We start from the raw sequence: 27,175 nt of genomic DNA, 5'->3' as shown, positions 1-27,175 counted from the left end.
TTTGGAGTCACAGGTAGGCAGGCAAGGATAGCAGGTTTCCTTCCCTAGAGGGAGAAAAAACATTCTCTCAAGGACATTAATGAACCAGTTGGATTTTTACAGCAATCAACAATGGTTTCATGATTACCGTTGGACTTTTAATTCCACATGTTTTATTGCGTTTAAATTCCACCATGTGCCGTGGTAGTATTCAAACCCAGATCCCCAGAGGATTACACAGTGTCTGAGGGAGAATTTAGCGTGGCCAATGCACCTAACCAGTGTCGTGGTTCCCCAAGACGACAACTTATTTAACCCGATTGAAACAGAGAGTCTGAGTTGTAATCCTCCAAGCAATGGACTTTATTTCCAGTACAACAGAAATAAAGCCGGGATGTCTGGAACACTCCAACGAGCCATCGGCTTACAGTCTTTTTAAGCACATTTCAGCTCCATACCTCAAGATCCTTATCTCGCTTTTACGACCCACTGACCCTTTATCTGTCTTGCTTGAGATTGATCACCCCCTTTTTCCTCTCTTTTCTTCTTGAAACCATGGTGGTTATATCCCTTGCTTTTATCTTTACGACTCTGTTTGTACACTAATAGTGGTTTAGCTGACTTAGGCCGAATGTGAAGAAAACATGCTCACTTTATTACTTCCTTTTTATTACGGTCAATCTCAAGCTGGACAGCTGGGTTGTGTCCATTGTCCCCCCAAGGGACTATTGGTTGCATTTGCTAGTAAGTAACTGCTATACTGCTTCTCTGGGCCTCCTGCTTTGATCACATTTGCTACACTTGATTATATTAGGTTACAAATCAGCTATACTTGATTACCCATCCTACCCATCCTAATTCTACTTCAAGGAAGACATTCTAATACTATCCTTGCTTCCGTATTTCATATCCAGTTTAGGCACAATTATTCAGTACAAATTCTCTAAGTACTAACATGCTTACATATTGAGTACAAATTTCCTTACACCAGCACATCTTTGGATTGTGGGAGGAAACCGGAGCACCCGAAGGAAACCCACGTAGACATGGGGAGAATGTGCAGACTACACACAGAACATGATCCAAGTCAGGAATCAAAGTGGAGTCCCTGATGCTGTGAGGCAGCAGTGCTAACCACTGTGCCACCGTGCCGCACCACCAGCAGACAAACATAAAAACTGGTTTATCAATATGCTTTTAAGTTCTGATCATCATCTTATTGCATGGCATAATGAGGGTGTAATCTGCAATCAACATTGGACCTCATGGAATCTTATGTATATGTGATTGCCACTTGATTGCAATACAACTCTTTCATTGCCACTGTATCTTGAGGCTTGGTGCTCAGGGCTGGGTGCAATGTTCCAGATGCTGTCTCACCACTCTCCTTGAAATAGGGGTCAGTATTCCACTGGACATTTTGAATGGATTGTGCATATGCATGAGTCTGGTGATTTGTGCACATGATCCTTTTGCTCCTAGTCTATCAACTTTGAGAAAATATTCAGATCCTGTAATATTAATTATAGAATGATTCAGTACAGGGTAACCAGTAACTAATATGGGAACTATTTAATATTCACATGCCATTCTTAAGTATGGGTAACTGTTTACTATATTGATGCCCAACAGGATCTTAGAGCATCGCTACAAAAGATTTGCAACTTTGTTGGAAGACAGTTGAGTGATGAAAAACTGGACAGTGTGATAGAACACTGCAAGTTCAATACTATGAAAATGAACCCAATGGCCAACTATGAAGGAATTCCCAAAAAATCTGGAGAAGGAACATTTCTTCGGAAAGGTAGTAGTATGAATTTTTTTGAAAATAAGTAGAATATATAACAATTACAGTTCAGAATAAGGCCATTTGGCCTGTTGTGCCCCTGTTGACTCTCTGTGAGCTACTCAGCTAGTCCCACATTCCACCCTTTTGCCCATAGCCGTACAAGTATTCTCTCTTTATCCAATTCCCTTTTGAAATCCATTGAAACCCATAGTGTCAGGCAGTGCATTCAAGATCCTAATTACGCATTGTGTAAAAAAATGTTTGTCTCATGTCGCCTCCAGTTGTTTTGCCAGTTATCTTAAATCTGAGTCCTCTGGTTCTCAACCCTTCCACCAACAGTAACAATTCCTCTATCAGGTTCCTCATTAATTTGAATACTTCCATCTAATCTCCTCCCAAACTTTTTTCTAAGGAGAACAGCCATGGCTTTGATAATCCAGTCAAGTTTCTGAAGTCTCTCATCCCCAAAACCATTCATTTAACTTTTTTCTGCATTCTTTCCAATGTCTTCACATCCTTACCAAGGGTTTTATACCCAGCACTGGACACAATAATCCAGTTGAGGCTGAACTGCACTGTTTTCTGAAGGTTTTTCATGACTCCCTTGCTGTTTTGTTGTGAAATTCTATTCCTGGTGTTGCACTTTTCATTTTGGGAATGCTTTTCAGGAATTTGGGCTCAGAGGTCAGTATGTTCAAATGAACATCGTGCGGTGCACGCTGATCTCAATACGTAAGTCCCTGATGAGCATTCCTGTTGTGCAGAGCTTTGTGATTGGAGTGTTAGTCTATTACATCTACCCCAGAGCAGAGTTTCTGGTCAAACAGCATCCGTCTGTCCATTATTAGCCTTAATATGAAAAGGTCCTTTGGCATCTCTCTGTTTTTGAGAGAAAGAAGGGGTTATAGCATGAGAGACACCTCACTGCATCACACTTGGCTGACCAGGAACCTCTCCCACTACCTGCCATGCGTAGGTGGATTAGTAGGTTGATTATCTACCTGCTTGGCCACATCATGAATACTATTTCTGTGACAAACAAACCACAAACCCCACAAGAAATTGAACCCATTGCTTCTGGCTTAGAGGCAGGAGCACTACCCACAGAGCCACACAACCTGCTTTATCAGTTTTATCAGATAATATGACATTAAACTGTGTGAATGTCAGGATAGGGACAGCTCTGTCTGTTAGGAGGATGAGTGCAGATGGAAGATTAAATATTTTGTGGAACATTTGTGACCAAGAACGTGGCTGATGAAGGATGAATCATGTAGAATGAAAAAACTAAGACAACTAGACTGGAACTTTACTTAATTCAGCTTTAGGAGTTTTTGCAGAAGATTAACATCAGCTTTCTCGTTTTCTGCCTTTAAGTTTTTATAAACAGTCAATATTATCTGACTTAAAAATGCTCATTTCACTTGGTTATGAGCAAGCCAACTCCTGCTCCTATTTCTTATGTTCTTATGTTCTTAAGACCAAAATATTAAAAAGGCATGGGAATTCAGATTAAATGGTATGATACTGAGATATGTAAAGAGACCTTGGATTGTATATCCATAGCTCCTTGAAAGCTAGACTGGCAAGTATGCTTGTTTTCTTTGAAACAGAGAAGGCTGAGGGAAAACGTAAAAAAAAACGTGTAATATTTTTAGGGGTGTAGATAAAGTTGATCGGAAATCCCCATTTTCTACCATTGAGGAATCCGTAACCAGAAGGCATTGTGCAAGGGTTGGGAGGTTTAGAGGAGATTTGATGGGAATTTGGCAGCTTAGATCTGGAACTTGCTGCCTGAAAGAGTGATGGAGCAGAAGCCCACATAACAATTAAAAAATACTTGGACATGCACTTATAATGCAAGTCTTTGGGTCAAGAATTGGGAAATGGAATTAGGCTGGAGGATAAATGGCCTCTTTACAAGCTGTAAATTTCTCTGACGCTATGCCAAAGTTCCTCAAGACTTCCTTTAGCTTACTGCTGGAACTACAGACAAATCCTCTGAAAAAGGATCCCCATTGTTATTGTAAGTTTCAGTTTATCTTTTACAGGGTGTTTTGCAATCCCTATAGAGAGCAATAACTTTAAAATAACTAAGTCCCAAATGATCCCAAGTGCAATTTCAAAGTCCTTTAAACTCTGCCTCCTGTACATAAGAAGCAGCATTTTATTTACCATCGCTGGGCATGTTTATGGCAGGGCAGTGGGGTGGAGCACACATCTAATAGAGCATGTTTCCACTCCACCACTCTCTCACCTGCACCGAGCTCACCCTCATAATATGTGGGATGTGTGGGCACTAAAATCGGCAGTCCGCTGCTGTATTTAAATAGGTAATTAAGAGTTAATTAGTCTTGTTACCAAGCTGATTTACCCTGATATTATGAACCAAGAGTTAATTAGGCTCATTACCAAACCAATTAATCCTGATATTATGCTACCCATGTCAAAGCATGTGGGATGGGATGTTTGGTGGAAGCGAGCAGCCCTTTTTTTAGTTACATTCATCTGCCCTTTGCAGATCGAGGGCTCCCCTCCCACAAGATGGAAACACCCCTTTCTTGCTAATTCTTACAGCCTTAAATCAAACCCTCCCTCCCCAAGGCCAGCTTTGGGGATCCATGGACCTTCTTCCTCCTCTTCCTGTGGTTCCAACAGTGGCCACTAACACACTGTAGGTGCTGCTGTGACTGGTGGAGTGTTGGCCAATCAGTTGGCTGTTCCAGAGGATGGAGCTTCTTTCCCAGTGAGGGGTGGAGGCCCCAATCAGTTCTTGTTAGTTACACTCGCAACTAGTTAAGTCTGGGCAAAGGGCCAGCGTGGTGTCGATCGGCTCCAGGCCAACTTTGTTTCTAGGGGGCGAACCATCTATTCCACCAAGTTCCCTGGATATGATTAACACCAATGAGGCTGTCACCTAGGAACCCTCTCTCTCAGGGTTATAAGAGTCCTGATTGCATAGCTTTCCAGGATTCCTTTTCAAACAACCAACCACTAACATTCTGGTTCATAGCCCTGTCACCACTGGTAAAAACAGCTCTTTAGTGTGTGTGAGGTAGTCAGACAGCTTTTAGATTTCAGTCCCTTTTGGCCAGCTTCTACATTGTTTTGCCAAAAGCTCTTCTCTATCCTCTTGATATTTTCTTTAGAAAGATCAGTTTGCTGTTCCTGACGATCTGGAGTTGTGTTCTGCTACATGTGGCACAGTGGTTAGCACTGCTATCTCACAGCGCTAGGGTCCCAGGTTCAATTCCAGTCTTGTGTGTGGAATTTGCACATGCTCCCCGCGTCTGCGTGGGTTTCCTCTGGGTGCTACGGTTTCCTCCCACAGTCTAAAGATATGCAGATTAGGTTGATTGGTCATGCAAATTGTCCACTAGCATCAGGGGGATTAGCAACGTAAAATACATAGGGTTGTGGTAATAAGGTCTGGGTGAGATTGTGGTATGTGCAGACTTGATGGGTCAAATGGCCTCCTTCCGCACTGTTGGGATTCTATAACAGGCAAAAACCTGACACATCCTTTATGCTTCAATTTTCATTTTTTTTGGCCACCTGTCTATCATTTCCAAACCAGTGTCAAACAAACTGTCTCTCTTACATCTCAGGAAACAAAATGTGACACTGTGATCAAAGCAGTGCATTGTTTGATCATGACTTTCTTTATGTGTAGTCCACCATCTTGTCTATGTAGTTCAAAATTCTTTTTTTTTACATATTGCTGCTTTGCATTTGAAATTTGAATGATTGAGGTTCTTAAAACTTCCAAACCATCCTTGGCTTTTCAATATCATTAATGAAGTGCAGTCAGTACTTCGCATTTGATCTCAGTAAATCTGCAGAGTTATATTTTTTTTCCAACATATTGCCATTTATAAGTTGCCTTTGTTAATTTTCTTGCTTTTTACATAGAGTTAATGAATCCAGGCCATTTGTGCAAATTAGTAACATTGGTAGTTCCAACACTGGGTCCTGGATGATCACATTTAACACTTTCATTCCCATTAAGTATTAATTGTTTTCTTACATTCAGCTAATTGCTTGCGTATACCCAAGATTTACTTGTATTCCCAAACATTTCCCAAAATTCATAACATTTATAAAAGTACATCATGTAACAGTTCAAAGTTGAAATTACACAAGAAGTACAAAACAGATCAATTTCTTTCAATATATGTGGCAGTCTGAGATGCTTTCTTACACTTGCAATTACAGGTTCTATTAACAATATTCACTTCGCATCAAACATATAGCCCCAAGGATTTTACACAGTTTGCAATCAGTTGGTATACATAGGAGCAGGAATATGCCATTTGACCCCTCAATTATCTGCCATTTAACTGGATCATGGCCTATCTTCTGCCTCAATTTGATCTTCCCATACTATCCCCTTATTTCTTGATGTCATTGGTACCTAGTAACCTATCAACTTCTGCTTTGAACACACTCAGTGACTAAGCCTCCATAGCCCTCTGGGATACAGAATTCCAAGGATTCACCTTTGACTAAAGAAATTCCTCCTAATCTTGGTCCTAATGACCTAACTGTTATTCTGAGACTCTGTCCCCTGTCTAGCCTTCCCCAGTCAGGGGAAGCAGCCACCTTGTCAAGCCCTGTTAAGAATTTTGTAAATTTCAGTGAAATCACCTCTCATTCTTCTAAACTCTAGATAATACAAGTCCAGTTTCCTCAATCTCATCTTATTAGACAATCCCTCTATCCCAGGGATCAGTTTGATGAACCTCCGTTGCACTTCCTGTACGACCAATATATCCTTCCTAAGGTAAGGAGACCAAAACTACACACAATACTCCAGGTGTGTTCTCAGAAAAACTCCACACAATTGCAACGAGACTTCCTTACTACTGTACTCAAATCCCCTTGCAATAAAGGCTAACATACTATTCACCTTCCTAATTGTTTGCTGCACCTGAACGTTAGCTTTCAGTGACTTATGAGAAAGGACACCAATACTTCCCAATCTCTCCCCATTTAAAAAATACTCTGCATTTCTGTTTTTCCTACCAATATGGATAACTTCACATTTTTTCATGTAATATATCATCTGTCAAGTTCTTGCTTAGTCATTTAGTTTGTCCACATCACTGAAGCCTCTTTGCATCCTCCTCAACTCACATTCCCACCTAGTTTTGTGTCATCAACAAACTTGGAAATACTACATTTGCTGTCCACAACCAAATCATTGCTATGGGTTGTGAATAGCTGAGGCCTGAGCACTGATCCATAAGGTACCTCACTGGTCAAAGCCTATCCACTTGACAATAATCCTTTTATCCCTACTCTGTTTTCTGTCCATTAACCAATCATCAATCCATTACAGTGTATTTTCTCCAATCCCAAATGATCTAATTTTGCTAACTTCCTGTGTGAGACCTAATTGCAAGCCTTCTGAGAATCCAAATACACCATATCTACTGGTTCTGCCTTTAATATTCTGCTAGCAACATCCTCAAAAAAAAACTCCAACATGATTTCCCTATCATAAATCAATGTTGAGTCTGTCCCAATTATTTTCTAAGTAACGAGTTATCACATCCGTTGGAATTGATTCTATCATTTTCCCTATTACTGATGTCATGTTAACAGGCGTGTAGTTAGTTAGTTGTTTTCTCTCTCCCTCCTTAAGAAGTGGGGTTATGTTTCCAATCTTTAGGCACCATTCCAGGATCTATAGAATTTTGAAAGATGATCACCAATACATCCATTATCTCTACAATACCTTCTTTCAATGCTCTGGACCTGATGGTCTACGTTCCAGAGGATTTATCAACTTCTAGTTCCATTAAGTTCTCCAGCCTTACATTTTTACTAATACTAATTTCTTTCAAATCTTCAATCCCATTAGTCCCTTGATACCCCTCCCCACCCCCAATATTTCAGGGAGGATTTCTACTCATTATAAGATCTCCATTATCTGCCTATAATGGTCCCATATTTGTCTATACCAACCTTTTCCTTAGAAGCATAGAAACCTTTACAGTCTGTTTTTATGTCCCTCGTGACTTTAATTTGTATTCTATTTTTCCTTTCTTTATCAATTCCTTTCATGGCTGAATTTCAAAATTCTCCCAATCCTCAGGCATACCACAATTTTTCTTAAGCAACTTTATAAGCTTCTCCTTTTGATCTAATAGGATCTTCTTGTTGGCCATGGTTGGATCACTTCTCCCGCTGGCTGTTTCTACCTTAAAGTAATGTAATGGAGGGACAGTCTTTCTCTATTGAACCTTTGCAGATCCTGAAGGACCAGTGTGGACCTGTGTTTGGGTCCAGAAGTATTCTTATTTCCCCGTATGACTGTAGTTTTCCTTCTGTGGGATTTGACTTGAGCTTTAGTACATCTCACAGCATGTAGTCCGGACCCTTAGGATGTCTGTAATGCTTGGTCATCAGCAGCTCTTTTGAAATGTAAGACCAGAATCACCACAGTTTTGATCTTAATAGCCTGGTAGGGAACCTTTATCAAATATCACTTGAAAAACCAGATACAACCATGTCATGTTGCAGTCCATTCAAGTTTCAACTTCCTCAAAGAAGTTACGGGGTTAGGAATTGGACATCATTACACCTGTTTTACTGGAAGAAAATAGGCAAAGCAGGAATCAAAGGATTCTTGCAAGATGTTGGATCAGGCTATTTCTTTCAAGTATCCTTACCAACCATGTAAAACAAACGTAAGATTAGAGGGTATGAGCTATAAAGAGAGGCTGGTTGTTTTCTCTGGAGTTGTAGACGCTGAGGAAGAGACCTGATAGAAATCTATAAGATTATGAAAGGCGTAGATAGGGTTAGCAGTCAGAATCTTTTTCCCAGAGTTGAAATGTCTAATACTGGATGACATGCATTTAAGGTGAGAAGGGGAATGTTCAAAGGAGATGTGAGGGGCACGTTTTTTTGCACAGAGAGTGGAAAGTGCTGCCAGAGGTGATAGTGCAGGCAGATATGAAGGGCCTGTTCCTGTGTTGCACTGTTCTATGTTCTATAAGTAAACAAAAGGCAATCTATCACCACCTTATCATAACTGAAATATGATTAATAGGACTGCTCTCCTTGGGTTTCTTTAGTGATCCCTGCAGCTACCCACAAAAACAAGTTTTTTTAAAACTAAATCAGAAATAATGCCTACAAAGCCAGGAGGACTGAGATACTGTCCCAACTCCACATTCCAAGACAGCAACCCCCCTCCCCCACCCCCCACCCCCACCACCACCCTTTCTTTCACTTGCTTATTGGAACAATTACGTTCATAGATTCTCATTTTGCTTTGCAGGTACCATTGGAGACTGGAAAAATCACTTCACCGTGGCTCAATCAGAAATGTTTGACAGAATTTTCCAAGAAAGAATGAAGGATGTACCATTAGAGTTTATCTGGGATAATGAATAATGAATGTGATATTCTAGAAGCAAATGAAGGAGATTCTTGCTGGACATGCATTTATGTATGTCCAAACAGGTTATTTGTGGTGAATTATGCTGAGGGTGAATTTATACATTTTAAATACAGATGAACATATATGTCCTTTAATGCATGAAAGCTTAGTTACAGGATGAGTATTAACCATTTCACTACTATTAATCATTTGAATCCTGTGGATTGGTGAAAATAAATAATTGGGACATTTTTGTTTTATGGATGAAGAATACATTTATGGTTTCTGCATGGAAATTAATGAGGCACATAATCAAAACTGAGAGATTTCAACCATATTCAAAAGAATATGTAAAATAGAGAATAGATAATGTATTATTTCCTTAAAAAAAAATAGAATTTTGTCATGTATTTCCCAAAGCTCAGGCTTGGGAAGATTTTTAGATTTATAGAGCACTCATGGTCTCAATAATTTTTTTGGTCTAACATCAGAGTTTCTGTGTTAATTTCTGTTGGAAGTTCTTTCAGGTAGTTAATTGTTTTATTTTTTCCATTAAAAGATGTATAAATGTAGATATTCAGCTGTAAGATTTAAACATTGATCAACACAAAACACTTGCATAGAATTACATTCAAAGAAGAAAGAAAATTACAGCACAGGAATAGGCCCTTCAGCCCTCCAAGTCTGCACCGACCATGCTACCTATCAGAACTAAACCTCCAACCCTTCCAGGGACCATATCCCTCTGTTTCCATCCTGTTCAGGTATTTGTCCAGATGCCCCTTAAAAGTCACTGTCATATCTGTTTGCACTACCTACTCCAGGCACCCACCACCCTCTGTGTCAAAAGATCTGCCTCGTACATCTCCTTTAAATCTTTCCCCTTGCACCTTAAACCTATGCATCCTAGTAATTGACTCTTCCATCCTGGAAAAAGCTTCTGACTATCCACTCTGTCCACACCCCTCATAATCTTGTAGATGTCAATCAGATTGCCCCTCAACCTCCATTCTTTCAATGAGAACAAACCAAGTTTCTCCAACCTCTCCTCATAGCTAATGCCCTCCATACTGGGCAACATCCTGGTAAATCTTTTCTATACCCTCTCCAATTCCTCCACATCCTTCTGGTAGTGTGGTAACCAGAATTGAACACTATATTCCAAGTGCAGCCTAACCAAGCTTTCTATAAAGCTGCAACATGACTGGCCAATTTTTAAACTCAAGCGTGCCACATGCCTTCTTGACTGCTTTCTCCACCTGCATTGTCACTTTCAGTGACCTGTGTACCTGTACACCCAGCTCCCTCTATCTATCAATACTCTAAAGGGTTCTGCCATTTATTGTATATTTGCCATCTGTATGAGACCTTCCAAGATGCATTATCTCACATTTGTCCATATTAAACTCCATCTGCCATCTCTCTGCCCATGTCTCTAACTGATCTATATCCTTCGAAGGTCCTCATCGCTTTCTGCAATTCCACTGAACTTTGTGATGTCTGCAAACGTACTAATCAAACCAGTTACATTTTTCTCCAAATCATTTACATATAGTACAAACAGCAAAGGTCCCAGCACTGATCCCTCTCCATTCAGAATTGGACCCTTCCACTTCTATCCTCTGTCTTCTATGACTGAGCCAAATCACCTCTGATCCCATGCAACTTTACCCTCTGTACCAGTCTGTCATGCGGGTCCTTGTCAAAGGCCTTACCGAAGTCTACATAAACAACATCCACTGCCCTCCCTCATCAGTCATCTTTGTTGCTTCCTTGAAAACCTCAGTCAAGTTAATGAGACATGACCCCTTCACAAAACCATGTTGCTTCCATCCTCCACCCTGCATAGACCTGTGTTCACCGAAAATTCTGCTGCCTATATCTTAACTCCATAGCCATAGGTCCACTTACTTCCAAGTGGGAATAAATCTTGTCTCGAAGAATCTCTTCAGTAATTTCCCTACCACTGACGTAAGGCTCACCGACCTCTAATTACCTAGATTATCCTTGCTACCCTTCTTAAACAAAGGAACAACATTGGCTATTCTCCAATCTTATGGGGCCTTCCCTGTAGCCAGTGAGGATACAAAGATTTCTCTTAAGGCTCTAGCAATTTCCTCCCTTGCCTCTCTCAGTATTCTGGGGTATATCCCATAAGGCCCTGGGGACTTGTCCACCTTGACGTTTCTCAAGAACCCCAATACCAGCTCCTTTTTGATCTCAGCATGACCCAAACTATCTACACATCCCTCCCAGACTCATCATCCACCAACTCCTTCTGTTTGGTGAATACTGACGCAAAGTACTCATTTAATACTTTGTCCATTTCCTCCGGCTCCATGCATAGATTCCTTGCCCTGTCATTGAGTGGGCCAACCCTCTCCCTGGCTACTCTCTTGCTCTTTATATATGTATAAAATGCCTTGAGATTTTCATTAATCCTTCTAGCCAATTATTTTTTTGTGACCCCATTTAGCCCTCTTGACTCCTTGCTTAAGTTTCTTCCTACTTCCCTTGTATTCCACACTTGCTTTGTGTGTTCCCAGCCTCCTAGCCATGACAAATGCTTCCTTTTTCTTTCTGACTAGACTCACAAAATCTCTTGTTATCCAAGGTTCTCAAAACTTGTCATATTTATCCTTCATCATTTCAGGAACGTGCCATTCCTGAATTTCTATCCATTTACACTTGAATGCCTCCCACATGCCAGATGTTGATTTGCCTTCAAACATCTCCCCCAATCTAAATTCTGCAGTTCCTGTCATTGCGCAGAAACAGGCCATTCAGCCCAGGTTTGGACTATGGCTTCTCCCTTTCATCTTCGTCATATCATATTCTCCTTCTCCAATTCCTTTCTCCCTCAAATACTAGCTTTCCCTTAAGTGCATTTATGATATTTGCCTCAACCATCCCATGCAATCCTGTCTGCAATCATGGTATGGACTGCTTCCATTTCTGTTACATCATATGATTCCACCCTGCCTCAGTTCATCTACTGAGGAGATCTGTTTAGGTGCCTGTTTTTATCTCTAACTTTGATGTTTCTAATGTGTTCCTGGCTGGCCTTCCATCCTCCACCCTGCATAGACTTGTGTTCACCGAAAATTCTGCTGCCTATATCTTAACTCCATAGCCATCTGTCCTAACATCTCTCCTTTTTTAGTTTGTTCAGGAAGTGGGGGCATTTATTGTCCATTCCTAATTGCACTTGAACTCAGAGGTTATGAGGCCATTTCAGAGGAAGGTTTAAAGTCAACCACATTGCTGTGGGTCTGGAGTCACATGTAGGCCAGACCAGGCAAGGGGAGCCGGTTTCCTTCCCTAAAGGTCATTAGAGAACCAGACAGGCTTTTACAGCAATCATTTCCATTGTCAATGGAGTTTTAATTCTAGGTTTTTATTGAATTCAAATCTTGCCATCTGCCATGATGGGAGTGGATTCCAGGTCCCCAGAGCATTACCTGGAGTTTCTGGATTACTAGTTCACCGACAATACCACAATGCCACTGCCTTCCCTTTCTGTGGCTCGGTGTCAAAAGATGTCTTTCTAGTATTGCTGTTTTTATATTTGATCATGGGATCTGGGTGTCACTGGCTGTGCCAGCATTTATTACCCAAACCTAATTGCCCTTAACTGAGTGTCTTGTTAGGCCATTTCAGAGCACATTGTTGGCCAGACTGGGTAAGGACCGAAGATTTCAACATTAGTGAACCAGATAGGATTTTACAACAATCAACAATGGTTTCATGGTCATCGTTACACCTTTTAATCCCACATTTTTCTAGATTCAAGTTTCACCTTCTGCCATGGTGGGATTTGAACACAGAGACCTCTTGGTCTCTGGATTGTTAGTCTAGTGACAACACCAATATGCCACCACCTTCCTTTAATTATGAATCACCTTGGGCATTTTATTATATTAAAGGTGCTGTTTAAAGTCAAATTGCTTTCAATGTTGTATTAGAGTTCCACATTTAGTATAGGCTCAATGTCTGTTTGCCTTTTTTCTTCCCAATGGAACAGCAATTTTCATAACTTTGTCACCATCTGCATGCTATTTGTTTGGCTCTGTGCATCCCCCCGAAATAGTAATGGTGGCAGGGGCACTGATCAATTATCCAAACTGGATGGGATTGAGCTTCCATGTGTGGTGCAGCTGCACTCGTTCACAGAGATGATGTATATTCCATCACACTCTGGACTTGACCCTCGTGAAGATGAAGAGGCTTTGAGGGGTCAAAGTGAGTCACTTGCCATGAAGCAGCAATGGGAGAGTTTTATCAGTCAAAGTTGGAGTGGGCAGCCCAGGTGACTGTGGTGATTTAGAGCCCCAGATATGACAGTATGAGGGGAACTTAGGGCATGCTCAGAAATGAGCAGGAAAACCATGTGGAACTGTTGGGCCTGACATTCGAAGATGTTAACTTGAAATTAACTTGCAATTTAACCTACCATTCTAAATTTAACTGCCAACGCACACGTTTCCCAAGCTGTGTAGATCTCACCAGTGTCCCCAGAGTGAGATCACAGCAACACATAATGTTGCATTGAAATCACTTAAATAGGGAAAGGAAATAGCTGTAGCCCAACCTATAGGAAAGGCATAGCTTGTGTCCCAAGTTGGTCTGATCTTCCCTACTCTCAGCCATCACAGCAGTATGGCCACATCACAAGACTTGATGCAGGGTTACAGCGCAGTAGATGAATCATAGAATCCCTACAGTGCAGAAAGAGGCCATTCAGTCCATCAAGCCTGCACCGACAACAATCCCACCCAGGCCCTATCCCTGTAACTTCATGTATTTGTCCTACTAATTCCCCTGATAGTAAAGGGCAATTTAGCATGGCCAATCAACCTACCCTCACATTTTTGGAGTGTGAGAGGAAACCGGAGCACTCAGAGGAAACCCTACAGACGTGGGTAGAACACGCAGACTCCGCACAGACAGTGACCCAAACCAAGAATTGAACCTGCGTCCCTGACACTGTGAGACAGCAGTGCTAACCACTGTGCCACCGTGCTGCCCCAAAGACAAAAGGAGGCGATGCCCCTAAAATAAGACTGACACTCAGTGGATTAGCAGCTTCTCATGACAAAGCAACAGTACCTTAGGAGGCTCAAGCTCTCACATCAGCTCATTACCGACATATGCAGCCTCGTGGAGCCAGGCTTTCTTCTAAGACACTCAGACGTGCACACATTTCCCACATCATTCAAGATCTCCGACCACCCTGAATTTCTTCACCTCTGACTCCTCCCAGGCAACAGTTTGGGACACTGTGGGATTTCACATGCTGCAGCTCATAAGTCCACAGCTGCTATGTTTGCCAAGGCAACCAGCATGTGCATTTTGACACTGCTGAGGCTGTCAGACCCAGAGATGTCTTCATTACAGGAGCTGTATATCTAGAGACTCGCCAAAGCCTGTCAATCATCTACAAGACACAAGTCAGGAGTGTAATGGAATACTGCCCACTTGCCTGGTTGAGTGCAGCTCCAACAACACTCAAGAAGCTTAACTCTGTCCAAGACAAACCAGTTTACATGATCAGTATCCCATCCACCACCTTAACCATTCACTACGTTCATCTCCTCCAAAGTTACAGCAGTGTATATCATCTACAAGGTGCATTGCAGCAGAACTTCTTTGACAGCATCTTCTAAATTCACAGTTTCTACCACTTGGGAGAACAAGTAGCAGACAGGTCGAACATCACCATCTGCAAGTCCCCCTCCAAGTCACACATCATCCTAATCTTGAACTATAACACTATTCCTTCAATGTTGCTGCGTCAAAATCCTGCAAATCTCTCCCTGAGTCATGTGGGTTTACTTACACGACGTGGATTGTAGCAATTCAAGAAGGTGGCTTGATAGAAATGGAGCAATTAATGCTGAACTGACCAGAAATGTTCATATGCCAGAAATGAATTTAAAAAAGTACTTGCGGTTACCCTTGTGCAATCAGAATGTTTTCATGTTCCATTTCTACCACTCCAGCATTGTGTTACTTGGGTGGCTTCAGCAGAGCTGGAGACAGGGTTGTTCCCCTGCTTTGAATCATGAAATGCCTGTGGCAGATATCCTATGTGGTGGCCATGAGGGCCCCATTAAATAATGCTTCATCTGCATAGGAGCAGACTCAGACATCAGAGTAGAGGCAGTGTCTAGGACTTGTATCAGGGTGCTGGGGAAGATGCAAAAAGCATAAAAAAAGGAGCACCTTGAGATGAGTCTCCATTTCCTTGTGTCCTTTCTTCATGTTCCTCCCATTTCTCACCCACGCTCATTTTCTAGCAGAGCCGGAGAGCACTTTATTACATTGAGATGTTGAGTCACCATCATGTGTAAAATGATAGCTTGTGCAGGCTCTTGGACTGGGCCAGCATATAAAGATGGTCCACCATAACTGATGTCGCTTGCAGGTGGCCACTGTTTCCACACGGATATGTTAACCATAGTGGATTCTGGTAGAAACTTACCCTCCAATTTCTCTCCAAATAGTGCACATGGCCTCACGAAATGCTGATAGTAGCCCCAAAGGTGGGATTTAGCTCAGTTGACTGGACAATGTTAGTGATACAGAGTGAAACCAACAGCATGGGTTCAATTCCTGTGCCAGCTGAGGTTATTCATAAGGGCCCATCTTCTCAATCTTGCCCCTCACCGGAGATATGATGATTCTCTGGTTAAATCACAGCCTATGGTCATCTGGGACTGTGGCAACTTTGCCTTTATATGGTGCTAAAGGATAAAGGAGGACTCAATGAAGATCATGAATGGGAGGTGATAGGGTGTTATCTGTTGAAAATAATCCTTCTCTGACCTATACACAATGCAAATTGTGGATTCCGTCACTGGATTCTGGGGAAGTGCCGGAAGATTGGAAAGCGGCTAATGTTACGCCGTTGTTTAAGAAGGGTGGCAGGCAAAAGGCAGGGAATTATAGGGCAGTTAGTTTAATGTCTGTTGTAGGTAAAATGTTAGAATCTGTCATCAAGGAGGAAATAGCGAGGCACCCTGAGGGGAATTGCTTGATAGAGCAGACGCAGCACGGTTTCGTTAAGGGGAAGTCGTGTCTGACGAATTTATTGGAGTTCTATGAGGATGTGTCTAGGGTGGTGGATAGAGGAGAGCCGGTGGATGTGGTCTTTCTGGATTTTCAGAAGGCGTTTGACAAGGTACCTCACAAGAGGTTATTACAGAAGGTCAGGGGACATGGAGTTGGGGGTAGGGTGTTAGCGTGGATAGAGGATTGGCTGTCTAATAGGAGGCAGAGAGTGGGGGTCAATGGGTGCTATTCGGATTGGCAGTTGGTGACTAGTGGAGTGCCCCAGGGGTCGGTGCTGGGGCCTCAGCTATTTACCATTTATATAGATGATCTGGAGGAGGGAACCGAGTGTATGGTGTCGAAATTTGCTGATGACACCAAGATTGGTGGAACGGCAAATTGCGCAGAGGGTGTGGAGAGTCTGCCGAAGGTTCTAGATAGGCTGGGCGAATGGGTCAGGAACTGGCAAATGGAATTTAATGTTGGCAAGTGCGAGGTGGTCCACTTTAGTAGGAATAATGGTAGGAAGGACTATTACTTACGTGGCGAAAAACTGCAGCAGGCGAAGGTGCAGAGGGACCTTGGGGTCCTTATGCATGAGTCGCAAAAACCCAGCCTGCAGATGCAGCAGGTGGTCAGGAAGGCGAATGGGATGCTGGCCTTCATAGCGAGGGGGGATTGAATATAAAAGTAGGGAGGTCTTGCTGCAGCTGTATAGGGCACTAGTGAGGCCGCAGCTGGAGTACTGTGTGCTGTTTTGGTCGCCGCACTTACATAAGGATATTTTGGCCTTGGAGGGAGTGCAGAGGAGGTTTACTAGGCTGATGCCAGAGTTGAGGGGGTTGAGCTATGAGGAGAGGCTGAATAAACTAGGCTTGTACTCGTTAGAGTTTAGAAGAATGAGGGGAGATCTCATTGAGACATATAAGATGATGAATGGGATGGATAGGATAGAGGTGGAGAGACTCTTCCCGCTCAGAAAGGACAGTAGGACTAGGGGGCATAGCCTCAAGATAAAGGGGGGCGGTTTAGAACGGAGTTGAGGAGGAACTTCTTCACTCAAAGGGTGGTGAATCTCTGGAATTCTCTGCCCGTTGAAGTGGTGGAGGCTGCCTCGCTAAATATTTTTAAGACGCGGGTTGATGGGTTTTTGATAAGCGAGGGGATTAAGGGTTATGGGGAGAGGGCGGGAATGTGGAACTGAGCCACGACAGATCAGCCATGATCTTATTGAATGGCGGGGCAGGCTCGAAGGGCTAGATGGCCTACTCCTGCTCCTATTTCTTATGTTCTTATGTTCTTATGTAAATATTACCTGGTCAACCCAAGGCTGAATTGTACACCTGTTTGTTGGCATGAACTGTTTTAGTAACAGGAATTTGAATGCTGATAAAATAATACAGAATCATTATTAGAAGGTCACTTCTCACATTATGATGGAGCAAAGGTAATTGATAAAGTTATAGATGGTTGGGTTGAGAACAGTTTCCCTGAGGAACTCCTGTAGGTCATGGTACTTGATCTCCAGCAAGCTCCCAAGAGGAGCAGTCACAGGTCCTTTGTATCAGACATGACTCCATACACTGGGTGATTTCCTCCTGGCGCCCATGCATGTCTGTCTTGCTAGGGCATTATACTTAGTTTCATAGTAAGGCTGTTTAATGAATTACTGCTCCATATTGGGAAAGGATTTATTTTGTTTGGGGGCAGGGTGGAAACAAAAGAGCCAAGATATTGTCACAAGTGGATGTGACAAGATGTCGTGATTTGTTGTGATTTATGACATTCTAGTATGTGCTCGTAAAGAAACACAATAAGGTTTGTTACTTTTTAATGTAAATATTGTTTGCTGCATTTTAAGGGAGATGTTACATTTTTTTTTGTGCTTAACATCCAGGCATTTTCCTGTTGTTCTGAAAAGTAAATGGAAATAGTAGTTAACATGTAATGAGTTACATGAAAATGTACCTTTTTTATCATGTTTAAACTAAATAGATTGCATAATCAAATGTGAGTGTGAGGTTTTTACCTCAGTGATTAACTTTTTTCATTACAGAATGATTAGTTATCTCAGATGGTGAATTAGATAATATTGATGTTAAGAAATAAATTTTATTAACCATTTATACTTTTTGTCCTTCTAAATTGATAATATTTTTAAGATGGCGTGCTCTGCTTGGGGTGGGATGTACAAACTCCACACAGACAGTTACCCAAGATCAGAATTGATTCCGGGTCCCTGAGGCTGTGAGGCATGCGATTGTGATTGGGTAGGGCCCCTTCACTAATACAACTAGCTCAGAACAAGCTAAAATTCAAGATTGAGCTAAATGTTACCCAGAACACTAAATGACAAGGGGTTTTCACCTCACTTCTGGTGAAGTATGGAAGTCTACTCCATGGCGTTAAGGGATATAGGACAAAGACCAATGGAGGCATATGCAGTTAGGCCATAGATTTTGTGGAGGAACAGGCTTGAGGGGCCAAACGGCCTACTTATATTCCTCTACAGAGCTGGACGAGCTTCCAGGAAATGTCCAACTCCATTACTTTAGCAGCGCAGTGACTACTTAGCAAAGTTATGACAACCCAGTTTGAAAGGGACTGGCTTGCACAGCTAGCTAGAGCTGAGTGGTAACAATCTCAGCTTCCCCTGACAGTCCATTCCTCTGGATGAGCCAGGTGATCTATTTTGTCATCAACATTCTCCAGAATATGATGGGTTTGGCTGACTGTGGCAGCAGATTAATGAGTATGCTTTGAAATATGCTCCTTCCGAATAGTGTCATGGGATCTTTTATACCCATTTGAACAAGCAGATAGGAATTTAACAAAGTGTCATTCAAAAATCAGCAATGTAGCACTCTGTCACTACTACGCTGGAGTGTCAGTTTAAATAATGTGCATGATACTCTGATGTAGCTCAAACTCCTGGCCTTCTGCCTCAGAAGCCAAGCACACCAAGTGGGTCCACCTGATTTAGAAGTTCCCATTACCTAAATTCAGAGAATTTAACTGCAGGTTGGAAGTATGTATATACAAATAAGTTGTATGCACAAACATATGTACAAATAGATTGTAAATGACCAGTTATTCCCTGGAAGATAATCCCACACTGCCACTGTAAATGGGATTTCAGCTACAATTTCAGGAAAGTTATGGCAATGGAGTTGGATCAGCAACAAGTAATCCCCCAAATATAACCCATCAATGCAATGTACTGGTACACTTGCCATTGATTGCCATGTTAGGACTACACTACTGGTCAGGTAAGTGCTCACTCTCTTTAAAACTGTAATTGACAACAACGGAACCAACAGATTGATCTTAAGGATCTGTGGGGCCCCCTCCCTTTTCTCATCTACATGCTGTGTCTCAGCAATATCATCGAAAATTACAGCATTAGCTTTCACATGTATTCTGATGGCATCCAGCTCTACCTCACACTTCACCTCTCTCAATTGCTCCATTGTTGCTAAATTATCAGATTGTTTATCCAGTAATGGATGAGAAGAAATTTCCTCCATTCAAATATTATGAAGATTAAAGCCATTGCTTTCCAGCATCACTCAAAATTTTGCTCCTTGACTACTGATTCTCTCTTCAGGTGTCTGCAAATAAACCTGATTGTTCAGAAACTTAGTGATACATTCACCCCAGGGAAGGCCTATTTCCTCCTCTGTGGCTTCATCTGATTTTGCCCTGCCTCAACTAAAATCGGACCCTCATTTATGTCTTTATTACCCCTACACTCAACTATTCCAATGCCTATATGGCAGGCCTCCCATATTCTACTCTTAGTGAATAGCCCCTAAGCTCTGAAATTCTGTCCCTACACCTCTGTCTCTCTTTTCTCCTTTAAAGCACTCTTTAAAACCCATCCCTTCGTGCAAGCTTTAGGCCATCTGACCTAATATCCCTTAAACTGGCACAGTATCATAAATATTGCCTTATAGCTTTCCAGTGAAGTTTCATGGGATACTTTATTATGTTAAAGATGCTATATAAATAAATGTTGTTCTTATAAATTCAGCAGTCTTGTACAAATTGAAGGACATCCTCCACACATCAGCCTTCAACTAATGCACTCAATCTTTATTGAATAGAAACTGTCTCATTGCTGCCATTGAAAAACAAATAGCCAGAAATATCAACAGTGCTGTCAAGCAGCATTTACTCACCAATAAGCTGCTCACTGGTACTCAGTTTGAGTTCCACCAGGGCCAATCAGCTCCTGTAAGGGCTATAAGGGACCAACATTTATCTTCACCAACCATTTTCTCTTTACATATCTATAGACGTTTATACAGTCAGTTTATATATGGTCTGCAAGCTTTCTCTTGAATTCTATTTTCCCCTTCTAGATCAATCTCTTTGTCCTTTTTTGCTGAATTCCAAACTGCTCCCAATCTTCAGCTCTGTTGATTTTTCTGGCCAATTTGTATGCCCCTTCCTTGGATCTAATACTATCTCTAATTTCCCTTGTAAACCATGGTTTGGCCACCTTTGCTATTTTATTTTTGCACTAGATAGGAATGAACAATTGTTGCAGTTAACTCGTGTTCTTTGAATGTTTGTCATTGACTATCTGCCATTAAACCTTTAACTAACATTCCCTAATTCATCATTGCCAACTCACGCCTCATACCATCAGTTTCCTCTATTTAGATTCAGGATCCTAGTCTCAGAATTAATCATGTCACTCTCCATCTTGATGAAGAATTCTATCATATTATGTTCACTCATACCCCTACGTGTCTCGTACAAGTAGATTGCCAATTATTCTTTTCTTATTATAGAATATCTAGCCCTCCAGTTCTCCAGTTAGTTGCTCAATGTATTGATCCAGAAAACAATCTCATATATGCCCCGGGAATTCCTCCTCTGGGGTGTTGTCACTGATTTATCCAATCTCTATGCGGGTTAAAGTCAGCCATAATTACAAGTGTTCCTTTATCGTAGGTGTTTCTAATTTCCTGTCTAGTGCCATCCTCAACATCAACATTACAGTTTGGGGGTTTATATACAACCCTCACTAACATTTTTTGCCCCTTGGTGTTTTTTAGCTCTACCCACACAAATTGCATATCTTTGGAACTAATATCCTTCCTCACTATTGCATTAATTTCTTCATTATTCAGCAATGCAGCTCCACCGCCTTTTCTTCCTTCTCCGTCCTTCCAAAATACTGAGCACCAACAGATGTTCAGTTCCCATTCCAGCTCACCCTGCAGCCATGTCTCCGTAATCCTGACTATATCATATCCATTTACACATCCATTTGTGTGATTAATTCAATCACTTTATTGCGAATGCTCCATGTATTGAGGCACAAATCCTTAAGGCTTGTCTTTTGAACATTCCTTGGTTCATTCTCTTTATTTTTCATTGTGGCTGTGTTCAATTCTGACCCCTGATTTTTCTGCCCATTACTTTCTTATTCCCCTTTCTGTCTTTTGTTCTTATCTTTGTTTCCCCTCTTCTGACTCCTTGCTTAGGTTTCCATCCCCCCTGTCATTTTAGTTTGAGCCCTCCTCACCCACTCTAGCAAATACTCCCCCTAGGGCCCAGGTGCAACACATCCAGTTTGTACTGATTAAGTCTCTCCCCAGACTGGTCCCAATGTACCAAGAATCTGAACTTCTCCCCCTCACATCATCTCTTCGGCCATATATTCATCTGATATATCCTGCTACTTCTGCTCTGACTAGACATGACATTGGTAGTAACTTTGAAGTCCTCCTTTTTAACATACTTCCTAACATACTGCTTTGAAGACCCATTTTATTAACCAATATCATTTGTACCATGGTCACTGGCTGCTCACCTTCCTGTCCAGAATGTCCTGAGACATCCTTGACCCGAGCACCAGGGAGGCAACATACCATCCTGGATTTTCATTCTGGGCAACAGAAACATCTGTCTATTCACCTTACAGTTGATTCCCCTATAACCAATTCATTCACACATCTTTGAATCCTCTCACATGCAGCTGGGCTAACCGTGTGTAACAAATTTGGCTGTCCTTGCTTGCCCCTGAGAGGCCATTCCCCTAATAGCATCCAAAGTGGTATATCTGTTTTGCAGGAGAATAGACACAGGAGATTCCTGCGCTATCTGCCCTCTTATTCTATCTGCTAATCACCCATTTCCTTCCTGCCGGTGGAGTCTTAGCCTGCGGTGTGACCAACTCTTTATATACATTATCCACAATATTCTCTGCCTCGCGGATGCTCCACAGTATCTCCAGTCACCACTCCAGCTCTGAAACCCAGGTTTTTAGGAGCTGCAGCTGAAGACACTTTCAACACACATGCTGGCCATGAGCACTGAATATGTTTCTGGCTTCCCACATAGAAGGAGCACACCACAGCTTTGAGCTCTCCTGTCATAACTTACTCTTTTAAATTGAACCCTTTAAAAGACGCTTATCACATAATATCAATTACTCAAGCGTCCTTCTTCCTTAGTTCTTGTTAGTCAGAATATAGCCCCTATAAACTAAAAACCACAAAATAAAGACATTACAAATGATAAGTGATAAAAGTAACAAATACATCCCAGCTGTATTCACCCGATGGAGATGTGTCATTTTTGAATCCTGATGTCAAGATCTGCAAACTCCAAGCTAGCACTTAGGTTTTTCACTGTGCTGTTTTCAATCTCTCAGCTGTATCTCCACTCACTCTAATTTAAATCTCCCAGCTCCCCTCTCCTGATTGATCCTTAATGCCTTCTCAAACAGAGCTGGCAGAGCCCTTGCTGGCTGCTCAAATACACTAGTTATTTACCATATATCTCTGTAAAGTAGCAAACCTGTAAAAAAAATCCTCACCTTTCATTGTCTCTTCAGTCTGTTCAGATTTTGCTTATCCATTCTTAGCTGGATAAGGAGAATTACTATGAGGATTTTTTTCTTAACATTTATTCTTGGGGTACTGGAAATGACCATCTCTAGTTGGTCTGTGAGAGTGGTATTGGGATTTAATTCTGCTTGAATTATTGCAGTCCTTTTGATGTCCCGTACCCCAAGCCCCACATCCCCCCCTCCCCCCTCCCTCAGTATAGTGTTAGGTAGAGTATTCCAGGATATTGTCCATAAAAGGATGAAAGAACAGGGATGTACATTGAAGTTAGAATTGTGTATGAATCGTAGAGGAAACTTGGAGGGGATGTTAATCCTACAAAAGTGCTTCTCTTGTTCTTTTCTGCAATTGTGGTGATGTTGATGGCTTCTACTTACCCATAGAAGAACAAAGGGTTAACCTAGAGGCAGTACAGGGTACTGTCACTTGGACTTGGCCTGAAGATAACCTAAATGCCAAATTAGTGGTGGTGACAATTGGAGATACTTATATAAGAATTCATTAGTAATCTGTACTTGAATCACCCTTGAAGCCTTTGATGAATAAATCATCAAGTAGTCATTTGGTAACAGGGAACTTAAGTATTGCTGAAAAAAGAAACGTGCTTTCAAAACTTTTCGTCTTGGACTCATCAGGACAATTCACAAGAATATCTGTTGTAAAAGGACCAACAATTTATACTGCATGAGCAGAGAACAATTGAGTGCCTTTAAATCTAACTTATGGAGTGGGGAATCTGCAGGATTGCGTGCAACACTGGTCTTATATCCTGCCCATTATGACTCTCTGATGTTAACATCAATGCAGAGGAAAGTCAGGTTCTGTGAATCCAGTGTTGCATCTGATCTTGTCAATTCTTGAAGGCTAAAATTATCCCCTTGGTTAATATCTGAGGGGTTGCATCCTCCTCAGATGCTTCCCCACTCTTATTTCCTCTCTTCTATTTCCCACCTTTGCCAAACAAAGGAACTATGATAGGAAACTCATCTTAATATGTAAGAAGCCCTTAATTTGAGCAGATGAAAGTTTAAGAACATAAGAACATAAGAACATAAGAAATAGGAGCAGGAGTAGGCCATCTAGCCCTTCGAGCCTGCCCCGCCATTCAATAAGATCATGGCTGATCTGTTGTGGCTCAGTTCCACTTTCCCGCCCTCTCCCCATAACCCTTAATCCCCTCTCTTATCTAGAACCCATCAACCCGCTTCTTAAAAATATTTAGCGAGGCAGCCTCCACCACTTCAACGGGCAGAGAATTCCAGAGATTCACCACCCTTTGAGTGAAGAAGTTCCTCCTCAACTCCGTTCTAAACCGCCTCCCCTTTATCTTGAGGCTGTGCCCCCTAGTCCTACTGTCTTTTTTGAGCAGGAAGAGTCTCTCCACCTCTATCCTATCCATCCCATTCATCATCTTATACGTCTCAATGAGATCTCCCCTCATTCTTCTAAACTCTAACGAGTACAAGCCTAGTTTATTCAGCTTCTTATTTTATTCATCGAATATGGGCATCATGGGCAGGGCCAGTATTTCTTGCCCTTCCCTGAATGTCCTTGAACTGAGTGGCTTGCTAGGCCATTTGAGAGTCACCCACATTGCTGTAGATGGCATCTAGGCCAGACCAGGTAGGAATTTGATTTGATTTATTATTGTCACATGTATTAACATTCAGTGAAAAGTATTGTTTCTTGCGCACTATACAGACAAAGCATACCATTCATAGAGAAGGAAATGAGAGAGCGCAGAATGTAGTATTACAGTCATAGCTAGGATGTAGAGAAAGATCAACTCAATGCAAGCTAAGTCCATTCAGAAGTCTGACAGTGGCAGGGAAGAGGCTATTCTTGAGTCGGCTGGTACATGACCTCAGACTTTTGTATCTTTTTCCTGACTGAAAAAGGTGGAAGAGAGAATGTCCAGGGTGTGTGGGGTCCTTAATTATGCTGACTGTTTTGCCACGGCAACAGGAAGTATAAACAGAGTCAATGGAAGGGAAGTTGGTTTGCGTGATAGATTGGGCTACATTCACAACCTTTTGTAGTTCCTTGTGGTCTTGGGCACAGCAAGAGCCATACCAAGCTGTGATACAACTGGAAAAAATGCTTTCTATGGGGCATCTGTAAAAGTTGGTAAGAGTCATAGCTGATATGCCAAATTTCCTTAGTTTTCTGAGAAATTAGAGGCGTTGGTGGGCTTTCTTAACCAGTGTCGGCATGGAGGGACCAGGACAGGTTGTTGATGATCTGTATACTTAAAAACCTGAAGCTCTCAATCTTCTCTACTTCAATCCCGTTGATGTAGACAGGAGCATGTTCTCCTTTATGCTTCCTGAAGTCAATGACAATTTCCTTCATTTTGTTGACATTGAGGGTGAGATTATTATTGCCGTATCAGTTCATCAGATTATCTATCTCATTCCTGTACTCTGTCTCATCATTGTTTGAGATCCAGCCCACTATGTTGGTGTCGTCAGAAAACTTGAAAATCGATTTGGAGGGAATTTGGCCACCATACTCCTTATACACCAGGTATAGGTGTCTTAGGAGTACAGTACCTATCATCCTGAAAATGGGATTATCCTCCAAGCCTCAGAACGGAGTCCTGGCGAAGAGAGGGTTTGGGGGGGAGGAGTGGGGAGAAGGGGGAGGCACATTTGGAGGTTGCAGTAGGTGGGAGGGGGGGTTCCCATGTCCCATACTCCATTTAATCATACTTTCCATTCCCACCCATTCCCCCACCACACCTCAGGCTCAATTGTAGCCAAATCCCACCCCAAACCCAATACTGACTGCCAGGGGCTGTCTCTCATAGCTTCCCAGCTATCATCTCCTTTGCTGAACTCCCATCCACAGACAGTTAAGCAAATAGTGGATGTGACCGGACACAGGAAGGCCTCTGGGGTCATTTTGGTAAATTGGTCTGGCCACAAAGCCACCAGACACCCCAGCTGTGCTGCCCACTTTGAGGCTCCGTATCTGCTCACCCATCAAAATTGTGGCCTCTAGCTCTACAGTTGGCTGTGTGGATGCTTGATTTGGGAGTGTTGACATTTGTTGGCAAAGTTGGAAAAGAATATAAATTCTCTTGCACTAGGCGCACTCTTGGTCAAAAAGCTTTTTAAAACCTAATGCTGGATTATAACATCCTCATGGGAACGATGGTTGCACATTATTTTCCCAGGCAATATGATGTGATTGAACTTTGGAAGACATTACAATTCATTAAATCAACTTAATTGCATCTTCATATTTTCTCTACCTATTCTGAAATCTTACTTAATATTTTTCAATTTTGGGTATATTTCTTTCGTGCAAGGTACCAAGAACTAAAGGAAACTGAGGTTTACCACTCAATATTATTGGGCTGATTAAAGCAGAAGTTGCACGCTATGTAGGCATCTAGTTCAAACATATTTACGCTTCAATCTTTGTGCAGACTAAATCCAACTGAGTATCAGTTTTATCTGAAGTCCTGACGACAAAGCCTATAAAATATTACAAATGTAGTCTTATTGAATACAATGCACAACAAGCTTTTATTAACAATCTTACAATAAAACAAAATGGGGAATGAACATTTGAGGAGGATCCTTGGGAACTAATTTATATTCCATGAGTGGTCGACCTGATAAGTCGCCAGAAATGAAATCACAGCTATATTATTATCAGTGACCCATAGCTTGTCATCTCACATTCCGTTTATACCATTGTGAGGTAAGCAGTCAAAAAGAAATGCTAAAAGCACTCTCAAAAGGTTGTAAGTTCAAGCCCCAATTCAGTAACCTTGAAAATCTCGATTCCCACAACAACTTTGGCAGGAATCCACCAAAGTAGCAGAATTAAGCTGACACCTCAATGTGTTAGAAAGAAAGAACAATATACATTTATTTAGAATCTTTCATAACCTCAAACCATCCAAAACAGTCCACAGGCAATGCAGTACTATAGAAGTCTAATCACTGTTTAAATGTAGAGACATGTTGCACCAATTTTCACACAGCAAAGTCCCATAAGCATCAATGAAACAATAACCAGGAAATGTGTTTCAATCATATTAATTGAGAGAAAAATACTATCCAGGACAGCAGGAGGCCTCTC

The 27,175-nt window shown here is 41.7% G+C and overlaps 1 protein-coding gene and 1 long non-coding RNA gene across 11 annotated transcripts in view; one reads left to right on the top strand and one right to left on the bottom strand.

Annotated features, from left to right (window-relative positions):
• LOC145345055 (amine sulfotransferase-like) overlaps nt 1-11,637 on the top strand; it is a 94,360-nt gene extending 82,723 nt beyond the window's left edge. For all 10 annotated transcript variants that reach the window (XM_080192596.1, XM_080192602.1, XM_080192604.1 and 7 more), the window contains 2 exons: nt 1,612-1,783; nt 9,060-11,637. In XM_080192596.1, coding sequence (XP_080048722.1) covers nt 1,612-1,783; nt 9,060-9,175 — 288 coding nt within the window. In that variant the 3' untranslated portion in view covers nt 9,176-11,637. The remainder of the gene's footprint in view (nt 1-1,611; nt 1,784-9,059) is intronic.
• Nucleotides 11,638-18,031: 6,394 nt separating this feature from the next.
• LOC145345056 (uncharacterized) lies at nt 18,032-26,821 on the bottom strand. Its single transcript, XR_013887022.1, has 3 exons — nt 26,496-26,821; nt 20,396-20,457; nt 18,032-18,127 (listed from the first exon to the last, which is right to left on the bottom strand). It is a non-coding gene; the product is annotated as an uncharacterized LOC145345056 (long non-coding RNA).
• Between the last annotated feature and the right edge of the window lie 354 nt (nt 26,822-27,175).

This window comes from Carcharhinus amblyrhynchos, chromosome 7 (assembly GCF_965287045.1).
Source record: "Carcharhinus amblyrhynchos chromosome 7, sCarAmb.v2.hapA, whole genome shotgun sequence".
Classification (NCBI taxonomy): Eukaryota; Metazoa; Chordata; class Chondrichthyes; order Carcharhiniformes; family Carcharhinidae; genus Carcharhinus; species Carcharhinus amblyrhynchos.
Note: the sequence above shows the minus strand (reverse complement) of the source record. Positions and strands in the feature narration are given on the sequence as shown.